Source organism: Lemur catta, chromosome 11, assembly GCF_020740605.2.
Source record: "Lemur catta isolate mLemCat1 chromosome 11, mLemCat1.pri, whole genome shotgun sequence".
Lineage (NCBI taxonomy): Eukaryota > Metazoa > Chordata > Mammalia > Primates > Lemuridae > Lemur > Lemur catta.
In genome coordinates, this window is record NC_059138.1 from 76,364,606 (window position 1) to 76,388,133 (window position 23,528).

At 57.2% G+C, this 23,528-nt stretch overlaps 1 protein-coding gene across 5 annotated transcripts in view; it reads right to left on the minus strand.

The window, feature by feature from the left end:
* Positions 1 to 23,528, minus strand: part of CRHR2 (corticotropin releasing hormone receptor 2) — a 43,271-nt gene that overhangs the window by 16,968 nt on the left and 2,775 nt on the right. For 2 of the 5 annotated variants that reach the window (XM_045564238.1, XM_045564235.1), the window contains exons 1-2: positions 9,768 to 10,025; positions 9,482 to 9,607 (exon numbers count right to left, since the gene is read on the minus strand). In XM_045564238.1, coding sequence (XP_045420194.1) covers positions 9,482 to 9,607; positions 9,768 to 9,870 — 229 coding nt within the window. In that variant the 5' untranslated portion in view covers positions 9,871 to 10,025. Of the gene's footprint in view, positions 1 to 9,481; positions 9,608 to 9,767; positions 10,049 to 13,997; positions 14,066 to 16,603; positions 16,698 to 23,528 lie in introns of those variants that run through there. The other 3 variants (XM_045564237.1, XM_045564240.1, XM_045564236.1) reach the window with 3 other exon arrangements.

The following is a 23,528-nucleotide window of genomic DNA, read 5'->3' on the forward strand; positions in this document are numbered from 1 at the left end:
AAGGAGAGAGTGAGTGGGATGTGGTGGAGGCACAGAAATGTGGTTGTTGGCCGCCTGGACAGAAAATGACAAGAGGTGATGGAGAGAAGCTGATGGCAGAGAGGTGGGAGGGCCAGAAGCAGTACTTACTGAAGGAACGAGGTCGCCGCACAGGACCAGAACTTTCAGCACCGTGGACAGCAGAACACCACCATTCCTCACCCCTCCCCGTCTCTGCAGGTGGGGACCTTGGAGAGCTCCTAGGAACCAGCCTAGCCACCCGGGCATTCAGGCCACCGCCCCAGGCCCAGCCCAAGGAGGCTGAGCTAATTCATGCGCCTCTCAAGGCCCAGCTTCAGCCCCAGGTCCTCCAGCTTGCTTCCATGACTGCTCCAGCTCCCCAAGGGTCCAGCTGCTTGCATCCGCCTGGCTCATCCTGGGCTGGGATTGTTTTCTCACTGACCCCTATAAAGGGGTCACGCTTTCCCAACCAGCCCAGGGACTCCCTGGAGCAAGAGTTTACCTTCTTCTGCACAAGGCTGAGAGTGTCTAAGGGCAAAGGCTGGGCCGCCCTCATCCCTGGCCCTTTCTTAAGCACTGCACAGAGCTGAGCACACAGGGTCCTCGGGATGGACGGAAGGTTACTGGGAAACTCACTGAGGGTGAGAGGTTCAGAGCAGGCCAGAGGACTGTCTGCCACCTCAGATGCCCAGCCTCCACCAAGCTGCACAGCAAATACAAAACAGCTGCGCATCATGCAGGGAGCATCTAGTCACACACAAAGCCTGCAGGTAAGCGGACCCTGCTGCCAGAGCTGCTAACATCGAAGCCCAGTCCCACGTGGAGGAGGGATGTGTCAGTCTCAAACAGCAAACCTGTGGGCAGCATCCTCCAGATCCCAGGTACGAAAGCCTTGACTGTTTCCAAGTTGGAAACTGAGTCAGCGGGCATTTCCTTAGGAAACTGAGTCAGCAGGTATCTCCAGAGGGGGAGGCAACTTCTCTTGTATTTGGTCTGGTGGGACCCAAAGACGGAGAGTGACATGGCCAGGGTCACTCAACAGTGAAGAGACAGAACAACATCGCTCTCCCCAGGGGCACACTTCCCCATGGGAGATCCTGGAGTCAGCGTTCCTAGAAGGAAGAGGCTTTCGCTGCTACCCTGTGTTTTAGCTGTGCCCCCTCTGCCATGTCTTAGCCACATAGTGTCCAGATCCCCAGAAGAAAATGCCTTAGGGGCCAGACATGCCACCTTTACTGCCTGGAGTTGGGCTGCCCCAGATCCAGCCATCCTCTTCCCGTCTGGCTTGGGGCCTTGCTGGGAAATCTTTGACCTTGACTTTGAGTCACTTTCTTACCTTTTGTGGGAAAAATCTCCCGGCTAATCTCACCTCCCAGTCTGGCCTCCACTGCCTGGACTAGACTGCCTCCCCACCCCAGTTAGGACGCCATTGGGGAAGCGAGGCCAGCGCCGAGGGCATCACGGGTGTAGGCGTGGTGCCAACAGCACAGTCCCCCTGTGTTCCCAAACGAAGCGCATCTCCCTGAGTTGACACCCCTGCGCTGCTGGGATGCTACTGCAGGCTGATTAGGGCCGACGGGGTCTGAGGCCCACCTTGCACATTTCTGTCCTGATCTGATCACAGAACATTGATGCGGGGAGAGCAGGCAGCTGGTGACGTTCGCCCAAGCCCAGACCCAGCCTGACCTAGGAGGGCTGCTGGGTTGCGAGATTGGGAATCTACCATTGCCAAATCCAGTCATCAGGTGGGAAAGGCCTCCTTGGGGCCACCTGCTTGTGACATCTGGGATGCAGGCCACGGAATTTCTATTCCATCTCTTCATTGCTTCAGTGTTGTGTGGACACTGCTCTCTGGGTCTCAAATGTCCATGCTGGACCTCCAGAAACCTTCAGCTCCCTGCTTCCATGGGACTTTTGACTCATCAAGCTCTGCCATCCGTGAGAAGGTGTGGCAGGAGACAGTGGGCAAACTGAGTCATAGAGGCACCAAGCAGTTTAATGGAGGCCACACGTGGGTGTGGTGGAATCCAGCTCACTGTGTGGGATCACTGCCCACCCCGGCAGAGGTGCAGGGGGAGGAGGCACCTGCCCCACGCCCCAGCCTCTATTGTGCAGGGCTCCCTCCTTCCAGCCATCCCTTAGCAACACTCAATGGGCTCATCGCCATGACATCGGCCTGCGGCGGGAGGGGGGCATGAGGCGAACAGGGGACCCCTGAAGCAGAGGCTGCCATGGAACTGAGGTACATCAGGGGAAGGGGGCCACCAGAACTCGTCAAGCCAAGCCTCCCACCTAGTGCAGGTAAACTGAGGCCCAGATGGGTGAAAACCTGCCCGAAGTGAGAAAAGCAGTCAGTGGCATGGCCAGACTTGGAACTGGCTCTCAACCCATAGTTCCTGTGACCTGTGGGAGAAGACATCTCTGGCTGGCAGAATCCTGTGTCCTCCCACCAACACCAGCAGCATCCCTTGGCAGGGGCCAAGGGACTGCCTCTCTCTAGAGGCCTTGGGGACAGGACTTTCTCAGTCTAGACAGACAGACTGCCCCTTTCAAGACAATATCCAAAGGCCACAGCATTGGGGGGGCTCTCAGAGATGACAGAAGGCCACACCCCCCTGGAATGAGGACAGCCATGCCCATCCCTGGCGCGGGCAGGGCTCTCCCACACCCAAGGACAGTACTGCTCCTGCTTCCAGGCCCCCTTCTACTCCCCTTCCCTCCTGCCCCCTTGCTGACAGTACCCTGGCTGCCCACGGGGAGCCCCAAGCAGCTGGCCATGGCCCCATGATGTCAGTATATTCTCTGTCCCCTTCACTCGGATAAGAAAACTAAGACTTGGATGAGGAGGGCCTGCCTGTCACTCAGTGAATCATGGCAAAGCAGGGACTTGTACCCAGCCCTGTGGAATCGGGGCCCAGGCTCCTCCCACTCTCCCTCCCACCACCCCTGCAGGGCTGTGAAGGGGGCTGCCTGCCCAGCGCTGGGGCACCTGGTTGGGGGGCAGGAGGCAGCAGGGCCCGGGTGACTGCACTTGGGGCCCAGCCAAGAAGAAACCCTTTGGGGAGCTCCCTGAAGGTCACTGGGGCTGGGGCTCCTCCTTCAGTAGATATTTAGGGCTCCAGACTCTGCTGCCATTGCTGGTGGGTGGGGAGTGGACAGGGAAGGATGCTGTGGCCTCTGACTCAACGAGCAGGAGGGAGGAGAGGGGAAGGACAAGGTGAAGGTTTTCAGCCAGCCCTGGGTCTAGACTTAGATGGTACATCCTCAAAGGCAAGCGGTACCCTCCGGGGTATTTTGGCCTGCACCACCGGCTACGGACAAGCAGCCGGGGTCTCTAAAGCCAGCAGAACGGAGGCCTGCGCCCTGGGCTGGGGTGCGGGGCCTCTGTGGGCTGCCTTCCGCTGTCCTTCATCTGCCCTCCTCCCCACTCCGCTTCCCCCCTCCCTGCCATCGGACACATCACACACCGTTGGCCCAATTCTTCCAGGTGCTGTTCAACATCACTTTCTCTACAAAGTCTCCCCTACTCTTGGGATCAATTCCCCTCTAGAATGGCAGCCCCTGGAGGGCAGGCTCAGGTCTTCCACATCTCCGAGGAGCTCGTCTCTAAGCTCCGCAATGCTTTCTGGGGGAAAGGGCGACACAGCCACAACGCCAATAAGACGGGAGACTGGGCTAGACCATGAGCGGCTGGAGGATTCCTGGGGAGGGAGGGGAGATCAGGAGGCCAGACTCGACTTTACTGTCCTCTGCCGCCTGGGCCCACCCATGCAGAGGTGGATGAAAGCTAGAGCCTGGGCCAGGAGCTCCCAGAGCCAGCAGGCCTGTCAGGGTCCACGCTTGCTGTGGGTCCCTGGGCAGGTGTCTTTCTCTTTCTGAGCCAGTCACTTCTTATCCTTACTTAGCAGGGGAGGAGAGGGGAGGGCTGGACTCAGAGCACAGAGGGCCGGCAGCCGGGCAGCTCTGCGGTGTGTGGGTGGCCAGAAGGGCATCCGCTTCTGCTCTCTCTCTCTCCCTTCCTTCCTTCTAGCCAAACCTTCCATGTTGGCCGTGCCTGGCCCACCTTCCCTGTCTCCCCGCAGGGAAACAGGTCACACACCAGCGTAACTTCTGGCCCTTGGAAAATGGAATACAGTCAGGGTGGAATCAGGTCTCACTGGGGACTGAGAATACAGAACTGAGATTCTAGATACACAGGTTCCACACCCTCAACCCAAAGGGCAGGGCCTACCTGGGATCCTCCCTGAGGCTCGAACCCCTGCACTGAGCATGTCCTCAATAAGCATGACACCTGCACTGCTCCAAGACCTTCAAGGTCCTCCCCTACCCCTCCAGGAAGCCTGCCAGGAATGCCCCAGTGCCCACCAAGCCCCCTTCCCCATTTCTGACTGTCGACTTGTGCGAGCCTGATCTCTAGGCAGCCAGGGGCTCTCTGAGGGCAGGGCTCAACCTTCCTTCTCACTCCTGCCCCTTCAGAGCCGAAGAGGGAATTTCTGCATAAGCAGGCAAACCCCATGGGAGACCCCTCTGGCTGGAGACCACTCAGCTTTTGTGTTTCCATTTTAACACAACCAAGGCTTCCGCATGTCTCTGGAATGGGGTTCTGGGAAGTGGGACCCCCACTCCTCCCCACACAGGCAGGTTATGTGGGGTATCCCTTCTTCCCCTGTGCTGGCAGATGCCTCAATGCAGACCGGCGGGTTGTCCCCGGCAGGACACGGTGGGCGCCTGAGCTCAAGGAGGCTGAGGCTGAGCCATGTGGTGCTTAGTGGCCCTGCAGGAGGGAAATGGACCATGTCAAGGATGGAGGCAGCAGGACCCTCCTTTGCAGCCAAAAGGACCACAGGGACAGGCAGGAGGAGGTACCAGAGCAGGGCAGATAGAAGGAGGGACAGGGGCAGGAAGACAGAGGATTCAGGGACGGAGGGAGGGAGGCAGAGGGGCGAATGGAGATGGGGAGAGAGAGACAGAGGGAGAGAGTTGGAGAGGAAAGATGGGGGGACAGAGAGAAAATGAAAAAGACACAGATACATACACACAGAAAGACAGAGAGAAAATACCCCCAGACAGACAGAACCACATACAGAGGAGAAGAGACACAGACAGGGAGACAAGAGACCCAGAGAAAGACGCGCACAGAGATGGCTCAGAGGAGCTCGTGTGGAATGCAGGGAGGTGGGAGGAAAGTGGTATACAAGTGCCCCCCTCTGGCCAAACTGGTGGTGGGCTAATCCACTTCTCCCTACTGACAGGGATGAGATTTGCCCCAGATTAAACTGTGCATGGACATTTAGGATTGTTTCTGGCCACCCAGGATTTGAACCTGGGCTCGGGAACCCTGTGGGGAGGCAGAGGCTACTTCCCCCCTTAGAGCCGAAACCCCAGATCCTCGCCTTCCCAGGCTGCCTTGCAGCCAGAGCTCGAGCACACACCTGGTGCCCCACACGGCCGCCACCCACCAGCTGCACCCACCCAAGGGAAGTAGTAAACTGGGGACCCACAAAATGGGGACAGGGAGAAGACCTCCTCCAGGGACAACTGCAGGGAACTTAAGACCCCAGGGCAGTGGTGGCAGGGAGTCTGTGGCCCATCTGGTGGCCAGGGCTGGTGGCATTGGCAGGGCTGCGCAGGAAGAGTGGGGGTTCCCTCCCCGGGCCAGCTCTGCCCCATGTTCTTGGCTGGGGGCCCCAAGTGTGGGTCTCCAGTCCATGCGGTGATCCCTTACGCTCCCCAACGTCCTTTTAACAGAGGTCTTCTGTGCCGAACCCAGCGGAGTTGCTGTCTGAGAGGTGGCAGAGCCTGAGCTTGAGTCCTCGTTGTTACAAGTCAAGTCACTTAACTGCTTTGTGCGTCAGATTCCCCATGTGTAGCATGAGGATAATACTATGTCACTGTCATCAGACAGGTGTAAGGATTAAATGAGTTTAAACAACAGTGCAAACACGTGGAAACCTGGCCGCTGAGGTGCCAGCACGGGTTGTGTAGAGAACACTAGAGGATACTGGGACACATGAGTGCTTAACTGGGTTCTGCCATGGACTAGCACGTGTGACTGTGCACAAGGTCCTTCCCTTCCCTTGGCCATTGCTGCATCTGGAAATAGCTCTGGGTGAGACGAATCAAGGCTCAGACCCAGCCTCCCAAACTCACTCCCTGTAGCTGTTCGCTAACCGCACATTCTGAGACTCCTAAATGCCTTATCTCCACCCACGGTGCTCTGCCGGGCTTCTCCCCACCCCGTGTGGACGTCTGCACGCAGGTGTCCTTCCATCCTCAAAGCCAACCCATCCCCAACCGTGCTCCACACTGTCCAGTGCACCTGGTATCCTCCCTGGCTCCTCTTCCACTGGATCAGGTGGGGTCAAGTTCAAATGTGCACAGTGGCACTTGCATCCCCACCCTCCTTTGCTCCCAGCCTCCCTCCACCTGGGCTGTGCAGCAGCCTCCTCACTGCTCTCTCCCTCCAGGGGACTGGGTGGCCCAAAGCTGAGCTCCTGTGCTCACAATCTCACACCACGGTGAAGCACAGTGAAGCCACCTCCTTAACACCCTGCGTCATCTGACCGCCACCCCCCCTCCAGCTTCATTGTTTCTTTTTCCCACTCCCCGTGCCCCAAACAACACTCACTTGGCCCGAGGCACAGAGCCCCACCCGTCTGCACCTCTGCTCTCTTTCCCCTCCGCCTGGAACGCCCCCCCCATACCTATTACACACTCAGCTGCTAAAATCCAGCCTGTGCCCAGAAGTCCAGCTCAGAGGGCTACGTCCTCCCTGATCCTCCAGGTTGGAGGCACAAGTTTTCTTCCTGTCGCCCAAAGCTCTCCTCACCATGTCTCTCGTGGAGGCAGCATTGCCCCACAGTGGAGTGAGGGCTGTGGATTCTCCTGTCTGCACTGGGGCATGGGAGCCGATCAGAACCCTGAACAATATTCATGCGTGTGGGCCTCAGTGTTCTCGTCTGCAATATGGGCATAAAAGCAGTATCTCAGAGGGTGTGGGGATGACTGAGATTGTGGCTGCATGGCGCCATGGATGCAAAGCTCTTTCGGTGGTAGCTGGCACCTGGAAAGTGATCAACATTTGAGAGTTTTGCGGCAGAGTCTCTGTGATTGGCTGATTTGAAAGATCACAGACACTAATGCCCAAGCTGCTACTCCCACCCGGGCAATTCCTGCCCTCTAAAGAATGAGGTTTCAATGGGGGTTTGGCTGTAGTATAATGACATTGGGGCAGGAGGAGGAGCCGGACTCTTCCTCTTCTTCTTCCTCTTCCCCTAGGCTTCTCACGGGAGTCCTTTCCCCCTGTGTCTTTCTCTCTAAAGGAAGGATCCCATTGAAAAGGCAAACAGGGGAGGAGGAAGCAGCATTGGTGAAGAAAGGGGAGGAGGGAAATGAATCTCAGATCTCACATTTCCACGGCCATGAGCAGCCTCTGCTCTTCCCACCTGGGCTGGCCTCAGCCCCAGGTACTGGTTAACGGCAGTGCTCCCCCCCCCACACGCTTCCCTGTCCCCAGCAGTTACAGGGCAGGCAGCACTTCCGTCCAAATGAAGAAAAGTGTTCATTAGATACGAGGGGCTCACTGGCATCACATTTACCAGCCTCAGTGGTGCCCTGACCTTTTTTCAGCTTCTCATTTAGCTTGACTGATGTGAGCGGTCGGGCACGTGCGGCCCCACTGCCTCTGGGAAGTCTTTCCTGTGCCCCTATTCCCATAGTCCTCTTGCTCCCCCCAGCAGGGCATCTATCACTACTCTTTTTGTCTGGGGCAATTCTGAGGGTCTCAGGACAGTGCCAGTGCAGTGGCTGGCACACAGTAGGTGTTCAATAAATTGACTAATACTGTGCTTAGCTGGGCTATGAAGAAGAGATCCAGGCCCTGCCCCAGGCAGGGGTGGGGTGTCCAGGCTGGCTCATGGGCCGTGGGCTGGGGTGCTCCGTCACCCCACTTCGCCCTGGATGACCCATAATTCTGGGTCCCATCTGATTCAGACACACTGATCTCCATTGCCCCACCCCACACAGCTTGCAGAATCCTACAAATACAGTTGTAAAATGTCAGGACTAGGAAGGCACAGGGAAGTCACTCCTTCTGCTTGCATACCTCCTGGCTGGGGACTCTGCTTCCTTCCAGGGAGACCTGTGAGCTGTTTTAATCGTGGAGAGGAAGCGTGTCCTCAGACTACGCAGAAACCTTCCTCAGTCCTGCCTCCACCAGCCCCTTCCGTGAGAGGCACCTCTGCTGCTGGACTCCGCGGAGCACAGCTGCTCCCTGGGCCCACGAGAGCCTCTGCTGGTGCAGCCAGGGGAGCGCCGCTCGCGTCAGACGCAGGCACGGCTGTCGCCTTCTAGCCATCTCTGGCCGTCAAGGCCTCAGCTTCTGAGAGCTTGGACAGGCAGGCTCGTGCGCGTGTGTGTATGGGTGGTGACGGTGTAGCTGGGCTACCATTCAGACACAGACACGCAGAGAGGGCTGGTTAGGCTGTTTCCAGGGTGAGGGGCTTCAGATACACGGTCTCTTAAGGAGCTCTGCTGGTGGGGTAGGGCTGGAGATGTGAGGGGGTTCAGGGTGGGCCAGTGATTGCTGCACCCACAGCCTCTCACAGACCAAACACCTGGCTCCCACCAGACCTTCCACAAGGCATAGACATAGACGCCTACACACACACACACACACACACACACACACACACACACACACACACACACATACCCCACCCCGTACTGAACAACCTACCCTGGAGGCTGCCCTTTTCCCCAGAGAGTGCCAAGCCAGTCTGTGATTTGCCAGGAGGTAGGAAGGTGCAGGCTGTTCTCCCTGGGAGGCGGGAGGTGGTCCTGCGTCAAACTCCATTCATTACCTGGAGTGCAGAGGTAAAGCTGCCCTGGCCCCTGACTCACCGCCCAGCGGGCCAGCCGCAGGACATCCGGTTAGGGAAGAGACAACCCCCCATACCCTCTGATTCCCCAGCGTCTCTGCCCTGCGTACCCCTGCCCCAACAAATGCGCTCATCCCATCTTTCCTGCTCTCCTCTCCTATCCTCGCCAGCAGTCAGGAGCCTGATCTCCCTCGGGGGTTGGGGACTTAGCATACCTGTCTGCGCTGGGGTGGGGGAAGCATTGTCTAAACAAAGAGAGGAAGCCCTCAGGGAACTTCAGGCACCCAGAGCATACACTGCGGGAGAGAGGTTTACCCTCAGGGCAGGAAGTATTTCCTTCTCCCCTTTTTGCGCTCCAACGGCAAGGAGCAGGGGGGTTGTGGGCAAATCACTGCCTTACTGAGGTTATAGGCTATATTGGGGTAGGGGCAGAAGGCGCTTCCCCGGCATTATAAGGGGTCCTTAACGGCAGTGGCGAGACGGTACCGCGGGCCCTCAGCAGGTCTCTGACGCTGGGTCTGGAACCCAGCCCGCTCTCTAAACCGCCTTCCTGGGAGGCTGGCGTAGAGCCGCTGGCGGGGCGGGGGCTGGGGGGCACTCACGGGTCGTGTTGTATTTGACGCCGTTGAAGTACTCCGGGCACGGCCTCTCCACGAGGGCTCCGGCCGCGCTCTGGGGCCAGCACGTCCCGATCTGGTCCAAGGTCGTGTTGCAGTAGGAATAGGGACCTGGCGAGGGGAGAGAGCAGAGCGGGGCTCAGGGGGGTCGCCGGGGGCGTGGGGCGCCGCGGGACGAGGTGCGCAGGGCGCTCGGAGCGCGGGGTCGGGGCGCACGGAGCGCGCAAGGGAAGGAGCCCCGGCCAGCTCTGTCCGCTCGCCTGCCGCCTACCCTCGGGGTCCGGGGGCGGCCCCCAGCCGTCCAGGAGCAGCTCTTCGGCCAGAGCCAGGCTGCAGTTGGCCTCCAGCAGGCTGTGGAGCAGTGCCGCGTCCATCGCGCCCCGGAGCCGCGCGCGGAGAGGCAGTGGGAGTGCGCGCCCGGCGTGGCTGCGAGGGAGTGGCTGCGAGAGTGAGCGACCGGGACAGCGCGGGGCTCTGGCTCCTGCCGGGCAGCCCCCGGGCACCGCGCCGGATCCCAGAGCTGCCAAGTCGGGACCTTCCCGGAGAGAAGCTGCCGAGCGCACTGAGCCGCGGGTCCACCCGCTCCGCCGCGGCCAATGGCGCCGCCAGGGGGCGGGGCCGGCGGCTCCTCCGCGCGGGGCTCGGTCTCCAGCCTCCCGGCCCCCAGCCCTGCCCAGAGCCCGCCTGCTCCGGTCTCGGCTCTGTTCCACCCGCGAGGTCCAGAGGAGGGCGGCGGGCTGGAGAGCGTGGGCCCGGAGTGACGGAGTGCCTGCCCCATCCGAGGTCACGGGCACCCGGGCTGCAGGGGGCAGCACAGCGCGCCCACCCTCTGGCCCGCCCCAGAAACCCCCTGCGCCCTCCCTAACTGAGGGACAGCTGCTAGCGAAAGTTGGGTCTCCCTGAGCGACGACACTGGAGGGAGGCAGGGCACCGAGAGTCACCGGCAGATGTGCGCACTTAGAAAAGCCCGTATAGCCTCGGGGAAGGAATGGACTGGGGAGGCCACGGCAGGGTCTAAGGAGATCAAGTGTCCTGAATGGGCTGAAGACCCGCAGCAGGCATGGGAGCTGGAATGGAGAGAGATTTCCGAGGGAAAACCAGACCGGTGAGGGGAGACTGGGGAGGGAGTGGTGGGTGGCTTTGAGCAGGAGCCAGGAGGTAGAGCTAACATCGGATCTCCCACCTGGGTGACTGGGGGAATGGCATTGCCATTTAACGAAATGGGGGAAGTTTGGGGGAGAAACCGGTTGAAATTATCTGGAAGGCTTTAAACACCCAGGTCTTTGTGCCCTGGGCACAGAAAGAATAAAGTAAGAAATGAGAATGTGTCGCTCTTCTGCCAGGCTTGGGCAGGGCCACCTGATGCTGGTTTCCACTCCATTAGAGGGGAAAAAAAATCAGGCCCCACAGTAGGTGTGGAGGAGCTGAAAACCTTTATGGGGAGTTTGCTCGGGCCCCCTCAGGACCCGCCTACTTGGTCATTTGTTGCAGCTGCACCCTCGGAATGCCTAGGGGGGGCTGCTGCCCATGCTTGCTGAGTGGGGGACTCAGGCTCAGGGCACAGGATGCTCCAACTCAGGCTGGGATCTGGTCCTGTCTCTGTCTCCACTCTCTCTGCCATGTTACCCCAGGCTGTACACTTGCCCTCTCTTCTGGGCAAGTGTCAGTGAAATGTCCTCCAAAGCCCCTCCCAGCTCCGAGAGTCACTGGTTCTGAGTCCTGGATGCAAAGCCTGGGGAGGACGTATGTGTGTGTATGTTGTGAGTTTCTGTCTTTAGAGGGCAGGGGGTGGGGGCTGGGACCCAGTCCCAGGAACCTGTCCTGCCTCCCTGCCAGCCTCCACTGAAACCAAAGCTGCCAGGGACGGCTGAAACCACCCTGAAGTAGCACCATGCCCTGAGCAGGGAGAAGCAAAGAGGCAGGCCAGGCTGCCTTTGTGCGCTCCAGTCTCAACTGCCTCCATATTAATGCTGCTGTCACTGCCCAGGCAAAGCGAGTGAGGCAGCGAGCGGAAGAGTGAGAGAGCGGTAAGACCAGGGCTGAGCTCTGGAATGTCTCCAGGGGCTGCTGACTGGCAGGTACACGGTACAGAGCAGCCAGCCAGGTCTGCCCTCTGCCTCCTGAACGGGCACTGAGAGCCCCTGGCTCTGCTCTGGGCAGCTGCAGAGGCAGAGTCCCTTGGTCTTTTTAATACCCAGTGCCAGAGCAGGGGAGAATAGGTGGAGCCCCAACCCCAGCCCTAGGTGGAGTCCTGCCCAGCAGGGTCTCACACAGGCCAGACTGTGGTGTCTGGGTCAGCTCGTGTCTTCACCGGGAAATGGGCTCCTTCATGTACCAAGGAGGGCCCTGCTCACACCTCATCCCAGCACGGGGAAAGGGAGAAATCAAGCCAAGTCAAGTTATTAACTTTTCCCATTGCCAGAGCCACTGCCTAGGGCAGCGGTCCCCAACAATTTTCGGCATCAGGGAGCAGTTTCATAGAAGACAATTTTTCTACAGATGGGGAGGGGGTGGGTGTGGAGCCGGGAGGGGAGGGGGAAATGGGAGGTGGAGCGGGGTGGAATGCGAGGTGGGTGGGGGAGGCAGAGCCCAGGCAGTGATGCACAGCCCTATTTTCCTGGGACTGGTTCTGAGCCATGGCCTGGGGGTTGGGGACAGGAGGCCTAGGGGATGCAGCTATCTCAGAAGATGGTGAGCACCTAGTAACTGGAGGCCAAGGACTTCTCCTCTCACACACAGAGCTCTGCAGAGCAGAGGGTTGGCCTGGGAGGTCCGGATTGCTTTTAGCTGGGAGAACACGTAACGGAGGTTTCTCTGGGAAGTGACCATTTTGGTGGCAGAGCCCAAAGGCCATTCTGTATCCTGAATGGTCAGCTGGGGCCTGAGTACAGATCCACAGACCCAAGGTCCCCTGGTTTCCAGGATGAGGGGCAATTTCTTCATCAGTCTTCTTATTATAGGCACAGTTGTCTATTATTCTAGACACGATGGAGGGAAAACTGGAAAAGGCAGGAGTTTTGGAACAAACTGATTTTACAGCTCACTTTAATGTTTGCAAAAAGGTAAATGAAGAAGAAATTAGGAAGCACCAAAACATTTCTAAATTAGATTAAACACAACTACAAATAAACAAGATGGGCCTTTTTGCTAACTGAAGAGGCAGAGGTAGATGGGAGACCCCTGGGAGGGAGGTGGGTCCCCAGGGCTGCAGGCCAGCCCTGTCCCAAACTGAGGCCAGGCATGGGGGGAGAAGTATTTGGGACAGTCTGCGTGTCCCTAGGCTGGTGGGGACAGGTTGGGAAATAAGTTCAGGGAAGTGTGACAGGTGCTACCGAAGACCCCCGTGTGTCACGAGCAGCTCGGCGTGAGGCAGGTACTCTAGTGCCCTGTGTCCCTCCCCATGTCCACCTCCAATGTTGGCTATGGTGGCAGTGGATGGTTCCAGGCCAGCCCAGACACAGCTCTTGCAGAGCCTAATACATGGCATCAAATGGGCACGCGGGCACGACAGAATCACACAGCCCCAGTCCCACATCGTCACCACATCACACGTATTCTCTCTCTGATTCGTCCCCTACTGCTCAAGTGTCAGCTGGAAAACAGGACTTAAGGGGAAAAGGTGTGTCTTTGCTTCCCTAAGGGGCTGCCCTGGGTTAGGCTACGTCGTCAAGGAGTCTGTGCAGGCAGAGCTGGGAGAGTTGTGGGGTTTCCGGGAAGTTACAGTGGGGCTGCTGAGGGCGTGTGGGCTCAGGGAGGGCCTGAAAGTGCCCCACTGTCACCCTGCGGCACCAGGGACAGGCCCCCGGCCAGACATCCCCTCTCCACCCTACCCTGTTCCACCTCAGGACACAGGATGTGGCCTGGTGTCCTCATGTTGAACCATGGGACCAGGCTGTGGTGCTGGAGAGGGCCTTCAGCGGCCATGCAATCCTGCGCTCTCACGTTACGGATGGGCAGTGGGATGCCAGAGAAGGAAAAGCAACTTCCCCCTCCCACCTCTCCCAGGCCATCCTCATCTCTGTAGCAGCCCAGCTGGGCTTCTTGTCTCCTCCTCACGGTGGGGACAACAACGCTTTACAATTATGATCATGTCACTCTTCCTTATAAGAGTGGCCTCAGAAAGAAGCCCAGGTCTTTCACGCTGCAAAGAAGGTTCTTCATGATCGTCCATCCCCTGTCCTCGCCCTCCAGAGCAGCTTGTCACTCCTGTTCCCGTGCTCCACCTCTGCACCTGCACGTGCTGTTCCCGCCCGAGGGGAATGCCTGAGCAGCGCCACCCTCACCCTGCACACACGCAGCCCTGCTGCTCCTCCTCGGCGCCCCGTCTGCTGGGGGCTGGCCTATGTCACACCAAAGTTGCTGGATTTTCCATTGTCTTTTCTACCAGCCTGTGACTCCCCGGGGACAGGGCCAGTCCTGTTCACTAACCCGTCCCCATCCTCAGCACCCATTGGAATGCTCCAGGCTTGGGCTCAGCAAGTCACTATGAAAGGACAAATGCCCTGGCAGCAGGGCTGGGGAAAGCCAGGTCCCTGTCTCCTGGGCAAAGGCTCTCTTGCCACTCGCCCAGCCCTGGTGTGTGTGTGTGTGTGTGTGTGCATGTATGTATGTGTGTGTGTGTTGGACTGGAGAGTTATTTCAAGGGGTCTCCCATTCAGATCCTGCTATTGTCTAAGGACAGAATAAATCATATGCCTCACATTGTATGCCCTATTATTTCTCAAATATATGTGGGGGCTCTGTAATGAATAAGATAGAAATAATCTATTTAAAGCCTGGCTGAAGTCATAATTGCTCTCATGATTATGTGTGTTTTTCCTTTATTTGCACCTCAGGGGCACACGACTGAATTGATCATCCTCTTTGATTCATAACTCTTTGTCATCATTAGCTCATGCATGGCCTAACTTTGTTTTATTTTAGTCTTTCCTTTTACAGAAGTTTGTATGTAGTGGTAAATGTAATTTACTGCTCAGTCAGAAAAACTAGATCGTTACCAATCGTGTCTGTATTTATTTCTATACTCCTTCCCCAGAGGTAATATTCCCTTGAATATTGCATTTGTCATTATCTTGCTCTTATTTTTTTCAGTTTTTTCACAGGTATACGTATCTAAACAATTAGTGTTTAGTTTTCCTTGGTTTTGAATTTTATGTTAGTCATTATGCACTTTCTCAATCAGGGGACACTAAAAAGGGGACACTACCACGTGGGGACTTGAGAAACAATTTCTGAAGGCCAAGGGGTTTCCTAACAGCCTCTGCGTCCACCTTGGCGGCCTGGTTAATGAAGGATGATGCGTCCCCACGGTGGCTGCTAGGCAGCGTCACCAGCGAAGTGGTGGATGAGTATTTAATGACACGAGGAAATGTTCACACTGAGTCTTAAGAGGAGAAAGCGAGTTACAAAACTGTGGACACAGTATCATCCCTGTTTGGTAAAAAAATAAAAATGACAAAACAAAAAACCAACCATGCAGCTCAATAGATCCATAAACTCCTGGACGACTTAAGATATTATAAAAATTCCTGGGTTGTAGGAGAACAAGCACCTATTGTCTTCTTTGCTTTAAAATTTTTTTTTCCAAAATTTTATATAAATCATATGGAAGCCTTTTGTAAACAGATGCATGCTATTAGAAGTTGCGTTTGGAGACGTTGGGACCCTACCCACTGGACCCAGAGGCGGTGGGGAGGAGCGCCATTTGCCAAGAAACAGGGAAGGGTCTGTGTCGGCTGCTGGAGGGCAGGGGGAGAGGACGGCAGGGAGGAGGCGGGGGGGGGGGTGTCAGCTGACGAGCCAGGGTTGCTGCTGAGGGCAGACAGTCTGATGGGGGGCAAGTCTGTGCTGGGGGTCCCTGTGGTCTCTTGTTCAAAGCTTCACAGTAAGCCTTGCAGGTAGCCTTAGACCCATTTTTAACAGATGAGGAAACTGTGTCAGATGGTGTTATGGGCTGAATTGTCTCCCCCTACAATTCATGCGTTGAAGTCCTAACCCCCAATATCTCAGAATGTGGCCTTGTTTGGGTTTAGGGTCTCTGAAGAGGCGAGGAAAGCAAAATTAAGGTAATTGGATCCGTGGGCCCTGATCCAATAAGTCTTTCTAAGAAGAGGAGATGAGGACACACTCAGAGAGAAGACGGCCATCTGCAAGCCCAGGAAGGAGGCTCAGAAGGAACCAATCCTGCCGATCCCCGGATCTTGGACATAAAGCCCCCAGGATGGTGAGAAAATACATTTCTGTGGTTTACGCCACACAGTCTACGGTCCTTTGTTACAAGAGCCCCAGGAAACTAATACCGATGGGTTAGGTGACTCGTCCAGGGTCACATGGCCACTAGGTGGAGGAGCTGGGATCCAGACTGGGGTCTCTGTGACCCCAGCACCTGAGCTTTGGCCCACCCCACCATAAGGGGCGGCAGAGGCTTTCTCTCCAGTGCCTGACTCGGGGGGCTGGATGCCAGCACCCTTACCTCCTGGTACCCTGGCAGCGGCCCCAGGCCCCAGCGAGGGTTCCTCTCCCCACTCCCCACTCGCCACCTGCCACCCCCCAGGTGGATGCAGACCTGGGGAGCCCAGGACTCTGGGTGGGGGCCTGGAGACCTCTCTCTGGAGTCCCTGGGAGTCCAGGGCTCTTGGCAGCTCTGCACGGCTGCCTCTGACTCTGAATCAGCTGCTGGGAAACTGCCGGTCAGGGCTGGGCTACTGCTTGCAGGCCCTTCTCAGGAGGTGACGCCTGTAGCCACGGCAACCGGAGACTGTTTTACACCTTCTGCTGGTCTCCCCAAGTTTGAAAGCAAAGGGGTCGCCCCCTCCTTGGACTCCTGACTTCCTTAGAGTAGCGATGCAGGGAGCTGGGAGTGGGAGGCGGACTCCCAGCCACGCCCTGCATCATCAGGGGCGAGCCTGAGCCTTGAATGGGGAAGGGGCCTGCCCAGGGACCCCCAGCAAGGCAGAAACCAAAGCAGGGCGGGAAGCCAGTGCTCCATCCACCACGACGCTGAGCTTGGGCTGGCCCAGGGGAGCCTCTTCCTCCCCCTAACCCCGGCCCTGGGGCCCACTCTCCTGTCCTGGGTCTGCCGCAGGGTGATGGTGGGTGTGATCCTACCTGACAGGTTGGTGAGGGTCGTGACTGCGTGGCAGTACTGCTCCAGCATTGCCCACAGGGGCTGGTCTTTGGGCGCCTGGCTCGGCCCGGCAGCCTAGGGGACAGCAGGGGATGAGGGTCAGAGGTCAGGCTCAGGGTAGCCATTGACAGCACCTGCCTGCCCACCTGCCCTGTCCCGTCGTTCATTCCTTACTCCTCTTTGTATAGAGGGGGAGACCAAGGAGGGACATGCACACGGCCAGATGGAGAAACAGCAGCCTGGCCTAGACCCAGGAGAGGCCTCGGCAGTGGGCTGGTGCAGCATCGCCTCCGAGGCAGAAGCCTGCTCCGTCCAGCCCTTGGCCCTCAAGGCCAGCTCCTGCTCACAGTGGGGTGTGCCCCTGTGGTGGGGCCCGTGTCCTTCTGTCAGCAAAGGGGTGGGGGTGGGGGCCAACCAGCTGTTCATTCACCCAACAAATATTTGTAGAATACCTCCTGCAGGGGACCCAGCGGGTGTCCTCAGATTAGTCCCAGGCCAGGCAGGGACCCCTTAGACTTAGAAGGTGCAGAAGGGAGGGGAAGAGAGTGCATGATTTGACTTGGTTTCCCTGCCACACAGGTAAACAGGCACTTAAAACCAAGGACACTAGGTTGATACAGGGGACAGACCCCTAACCTGGACTCGGGAATACAGGGAAGGCTTCCTGGAAGAGGTGGCACCTTGGGGCAACCAGAGAATGAGGAGGGAAAAGAGAAGGGACTACAGTGCCCGTTTGGGCACCCATCAGGGAACAGACATGATTGTTGCAACAATGACAGTTCCATCTAAAAGGGAAAAACCACCCAGCACCACGTCTCCTGAAGAATCATCAGAGTGGGTGCTGGGTGTGCAGGGATCAAGCAGATGTGGTCATGTCCCCCCCTTGAGGGGACCATCTTCTGGTAGGAGAAATGAACAGGTGACCAGCTTTACAGCACAGAAGAGGTCATGCGGATGTGGGCTGTGAAGGGTGAGTAGGAGTTTGCCCAGCAGGCAAGGGTGGCACCAGGAAGGGCGCTGGAGCTAGAGAGCACAGTGTGTGCAAGGGCAGAGAGGCAGGAAGACACAGGGTGCAAGACTGCACGACAGCAACGCACCCTAAAATTCTAACCCTTGTCCCCCATTCCTCCCACGACCGCTGCTTTTCCTGCTCTGTGGACAGTGTGCGTGTGAGTGCACACATGTGTGTGTGACTTTTGCAACTTCCACCCCCGACCCTGACGTTCCTGATTCTGGGATTCCAGAAGGCACTCATGGGCAGCCCCTCCTCTTTCTCCTGCCTGTCAGATGTTCTCTCCCTGGCAGCTGGGTCAATGTTTGCCCCAGGATGTCCCCAAGGGCCAGAGCCCAACAGTCCTCAAACATCACGTTTGCCACATCGGCCTCAGTCCATTTCCTGAGCAGGGACCGGAGGCTGCGCGCTCAGCCTCACCACGCTGGCCTGGAGCTTCTGATTAATGACCCCACTTGGTCAACGGGGAGCCCAGGGCAGGGCACGGACACCACTGACAGGCACTTACTGCACCCGTGCTCTGCCAGATTGTCACCCACAATGCTGGGTACAGAGGGACGTGCACGGGGCAGGGGTGTGTGTTGTATTGTGTGTACATGCTGTGTGTGTGTGTGTGTGTGTGTGTGTGTGTGTGTCTTGGGACTGTGAGGACCTCCAGAGCTGTCACTGGGAGCCCTGGCCTCTTGGCCTGCGGGACAAACCCTGGGGACCATGGTCTTGCTGTTCACATGTCCTCAGCACTGACTTCTTGGGCGTCAGGAAGGCCTTGCTGGCCCAGAGAGTCACGTGCTGGGGTTAGGAGGGCTGGGGACAGGAGGGAACACTCTTGGGTCTGGGGAGAGTGAGGGCTCTAGGCCTGACCCGTCACTCCCTTCACAGTCCCCACCTCCTTGTTTGAGAAGCAGCTGATGGTGCCCTCCCTGGAAGGGACAAGTCCCCAGTGAATCCCTGGCTCTGGAGGTCTGGGTGGCGGCAATGTTCAACCCAGAAGCATGCGGTGTCCATGGTGAACCTCAGGCAGATGCAGACTTTGCATCGCAGACGCCAGCTGCTTCTCTCAAAGCCCCCAGGCTGCGACATTCGACATTCGCAGCCTCATCACTCAGGTGATCTCCCGTTTGACCTTAGTGGGGGATCTGACATGTGGCTCTGAGCCCACAGTGAGCAGGGTCAGGGCAACCTCTTCAGGACTCAGGCAAGGTGGGGCTACACTTGCCTCCAAGGCTGTGGTCTCAGGCTGTGGCTGAGCCTTCACGCTGAGCAAAGCACGCTGTTGGGGGCCGGGCACAGGGCTGCCATGGTCAGCACCCATGCATGCTGTTCCGGCCTGGGCAGAATTCGGGATGGGCAGATCGGATGTAATTTCTGCAGTAACTATCAGATCTTGGCTCCTTCTCCTGTAACTTCTTGCTGGCCCAAAAAGCTGGCACAGCCAAAGATATTTATTTTCTTCAGGAGGTTTTTTAGGTGGATTTGACTCAGTTCAAACCCACAAAATGCCCTGCAGGTGCCTATTTTGGGCAGAGCCCCTGGTGGTGGTGATGGGTGGGCAGGGAGGAGGGGGAAAGGTTGCCGTTTTCAGAAAGCACATGGTGTGGGGGCCGGAGAAGGCAGGCCTGTGAGATTAGCTGTCAGAGAGGGCAGGGTGCATGCAGGTGTCCCTGCGCTCAGCACTGTGGGTGCTGCTTAGCCGTCGCCTTAGCACAGCTACTTCACTTTTCTGAGCCTTAGACTCCTCATCTTTAGAATGCAGGTAGTAGAAACCTATGGGCTTTTTGTGTGCATTAACCAAATTGCTCTATGTCAAGACATGTGCTAAATGGTGGCTCTTGGCAAGGACTTTAGGACAAGTCTGTTTAGAGTTCAGAGATAGGGGAGGGCTCAAGCCCCACGGCAGGGCCTCTTAAGGCCCAGCGCAAGCCCTTCCCCTCCAGAAAAGCTCCTGGAAACCCTGTGCCCCTCCCTCCCATCTCTCCAGTGTGGACCTCCCTGGGCCCTCAGCACTCCTACTGTGAACACAGGGACCCTGAAGACATGGCCTCTACCTCCCTCTCCGAGCTCAGCCCTCCGCAGTGCTCAGGGAATGCCTGTTGAGGAGGCCGAAGGCTCCCTGCAGGACTGGGCACTGGGGCTGAGTCCAAACATGCAGAAGGCCTTGGACCATACGCAGGGTGGGTGCCAGGAAGGGGAGAAAGCAGCTCCCGGGGCAGGGGCTGAGTGCGCAAAGCCTCAGAGGCAGGAGAGCCCAGGGCCTGTGCAGGAAACAGCAGCATCTGGTTTGGGGGTGACAATAGACGGGGGAGGGAGAGAGCTGGGAAAGGGACATCTCTTTAAGTGAAGACAGCACTTACCGCATGGCTCTAAAAGCCTTAGACAGAATAGCTGATTTAATCATCACACTAGCCTCTGAGGGAGCTGCGAATAACCCCATTTTACAGATGAGGCAAGTGAGGCCCAGGGAGGTGAAGTCACCTGCTGAGGCCACCCAGCAGGTAAGGGGCAGGGGCAGAAGTCAGGTGCAGGCGGTGCAGTAGCAGATGGCTTGGCCAGGTACCCATGGGAAGAGCTGGCCTGGGTGAGCAAGTGGAGGCCTGGGGGCCACGATGCTGAGTGGACCCCGGCCCTGGACAGGGTGGCTGTGGAGCTCGGGGGGGGGGCGCTCTAGCGAGAAGCCCCTCTCTTGCCCCAGGGGAGCAGAGAGGTGGTCGTGGAAGGCGGACCCAGCCAGCCTCACAGGGCCTTGCACCAGGGAGATGAGAAATTTGAGTTCTCCAGCCTCTGAGCCCCCTGCAGACCCTACTGTGATGTAATAACATATATTTGGTCTTGGTCCCCAGTTCCTGACACAGAGCTCCTGAAACCCTTGTAATTTCCTGGGCGACAGGAGCACATTTTGTTCTAATGAGGTGACTCTTTGTGGGCTCCAGGATGGGGCTGGGCACCAGCCAGACCAAGCCGGGAGTAGAAGGTTGGAGCCCGCAGTGCCGCCGGGAAGGGAGAGGGCTGGAGACTGAGTTAGCAATCGCTCGTGCCTGAGCCTCCATAACCACCCTCAAAGGTGGGATTCGGTCGCTTCCGGGTTGGTGAGCACCCGGAGGGGCTGGCAGGGTGGCGCCCAGAGAGGGCAGGGAAGCCCCACACCCCTCCCCATGCCGTGCTCCCTGTAGCTCCTCACCTGCCTGTTCATCTGTATTCTTTGGCACATCCTTTATAATAAACCCGTAAACCTAAGTAAAGCGTTTTCCTGAGTTTTGCAAACCCGAAGAGCAGGTCATGGGAACTACTGATTTATAGCCTGTCGGCTGGAAGATCCAGGAGCCTGGACTTGATTGTGATCGGACCCTGGAGTGGGTGCCGTCTTGTGGGACGAGCCTTTACCTGGGGGGTCCGATGCCAACTCCAGGGAGATAGCGTCAGAATTGAATTGAACACCCAGTTGGTGTCCCCAGAGAACTGGCGAACTGGCTGGTGTGGAAAAATTCCGCACATTTGGGGTCAGAGCTGTGTGAGAGTGTGGAGAAGAAACCGTTTTCCTTTCATCATTATTCTCTCTCCGGAGGGGGGCATCTTGGACCTCTGTACTGATGAGCTCTTGGCTGTCCCAGGGGCAGAAAGCTGGCTGGGAGGGCCCAGGCTCCACATTTGTGTCCCCAGTTCCCGGTCCAGAGCCTGGCACATAGCAGGTGCTCAATGAATGTTTGTTGACTGCCTGCCTGACTGACTAGATGCATGGATGAATGAGACCACGGCCCCCTCAGCCAGGTAGAGCTACCCTCCCTCCCCCAATCTGGGAGCTCGTGTTGTGGGCTTTTTCTGCTTGTCAAATTTCCTCCTCTGAATTTCACCTGTGTGAGGGCCCAGGCCCTGGTTCGGGCATCTGTGCTCCTGGCCTGGGAAGCCCTCACCTTAGAGGAGGGGAGGGCAGAGGCCCTGGCGAGGGGAGGAGGCAGCAGGTCAGGTCGGAGCCAAGACTCCAGCTGCTCTTCCTCCAGCTTGGGCCCTGTCCAGGAAGAACCTGTGCCCCAGGGGCCAGACAGGCCTAAAAGGTGCCACCTCCCTGGAGCCAGGAGGTCTGGCCCAGCCTAGTGTTCCCTCCTAGGCCTGGCGACAAAGCTTCCATCTAAATTTAGCCCTCGGTCTAAGCTGGGGAGATTTACAGGACCACAGGTCCTGGGGCCAGGCTGCCAGTGACCCGAGGAGAGTAGGGGCGAGCTCCCTCCTGCCCCTCCCTCGGCAGCCCAAGGGCAGAGAAGGACTCAGGGAGGGCCTCCCACACGGAGCTTCCATTCAGTGGTTTTCTGGGAACCTGAGCTCAGGCCCTGCCCCTCAGGGAGCACGTAGTGAGGGGAAGGAAGAGGAGGAGAGGGAAGAGGAAGAGGGGGAGGAGAAGAGGAGAAGCCAGAGGAGAGGGAGGAGGAATGGAGAGGAGGAAGAAGAGGGAGGGGAGGAAGGGGGACAGGAGAGAAGGAGGAGGGGGGATAATGGGGAGGGGGAGATGGAGAGCAGAGAAGGGGGAGGAAAAACAAGAAAGAGAACAGGGAGGAGGGGAGGGAGGAGGGTGTGGGAAGGGGAAGGATGGAGAAGGGGGAGGAGGAGGAAGGGGAGGGGAAGGAGGGGGAAGCAGAGAGGGGGCAGGAGGCAGAGTCTGGGCCCTGCAAGGCTCCCTGTGGGGTAGTAAGGAGAGCCAGGACTGGCCCAGGGAGAGTGAGGGATTGGAAGCCACATGAAGGAAGCAGGTAGTATTTCCTGGAGTGGCTGGGCAGGTTTGCTGGCAGGGGAGACTTTAGAAACTCAGTTCTAACTTGTGGGATGGTGGACCTCAAGCTAGGACCCCACCCCCGAGTCTTTGCTCCTGCCAGGCCTCTTCCTTCCTGTTCCAGTTCAGCCCCAGCTCCCTGGGGGACATGTCCAGGCCCCTCCTCATTCTTTACTCTCTCTGATGTCCCAAAGCCTATTGCTCCCCTCCCCTGGTCCCACTCCTCTTACCTGTGCCAAGCCCTGGGCCCTGAGCACAGGGGGAGGGGAAGGAGGAGGGGGCGAAGGGGAGGGGTCTTGGCCAGTAAAGGGGGGGGCAGCTGGCCAGCAGGGGTCCTACAACAGGCTGCTTGGCCTTAAATTATCTCCTTAATTATCAACTCGTCTAATGTCCAGTTTGCCTAAAAGTCACTCCCTTCTGATTTGTTTTGACATTTGTCTGAATGTTATAAAAATAGCTTGACATTAAAACTAAATAGCATTAAAATTAAATTTTTGTTAAGGGAAGAGAATCTGGAGTCTGACTACCTGGTTGGAACTCGGGCCCTGCGTGACCTTGTGGGCAGAGGACCTCACGTCAGCTTCCTCATCTGTAGAAAGGAAGGTCTTAACCCACAGGCAGGCGCGAATCTCACAACAGGTGAGGTATGTCAGTACACACCATAAGCCCTGCGTAGCTGTCAAGCAAGATAAACAAAATAAGCTTATTGAATAATCTAGCCTCTGCCCTTGTGGATTTGAAATGCCGTCCTAAAAAATTAGAATTTTGAGTAAAGTGACTTTACATAAATTGGCTGAGGAATCCTTAAAATTGTTAAAAGGAAATAAAGTAGAAAATGACAGCTAAGAGGATACAGAATAGTCCTGTAATTCACAAAGTGCTGCAAATTTGAGACGAGGAATACAAAATTAAGTCGACAGTGCCCTCAGACAGATTGTTTTTTTTTAAAAAAAATACTTAAACACCAACAAAATGGCAAAAATAGAAAGACTAAATTAGTTGATTAGGCTAGAACACACTCAGAAGGGAAGTGAATTTTTTGGAAAAGTCACTAGATGCATTAGCTTCTGATAAATGGCCCTTGAGCGCCTGGCCCCAAGGGCCCTGCAGACTCTGGTGTGTGTGTGTGTGTGTGTGT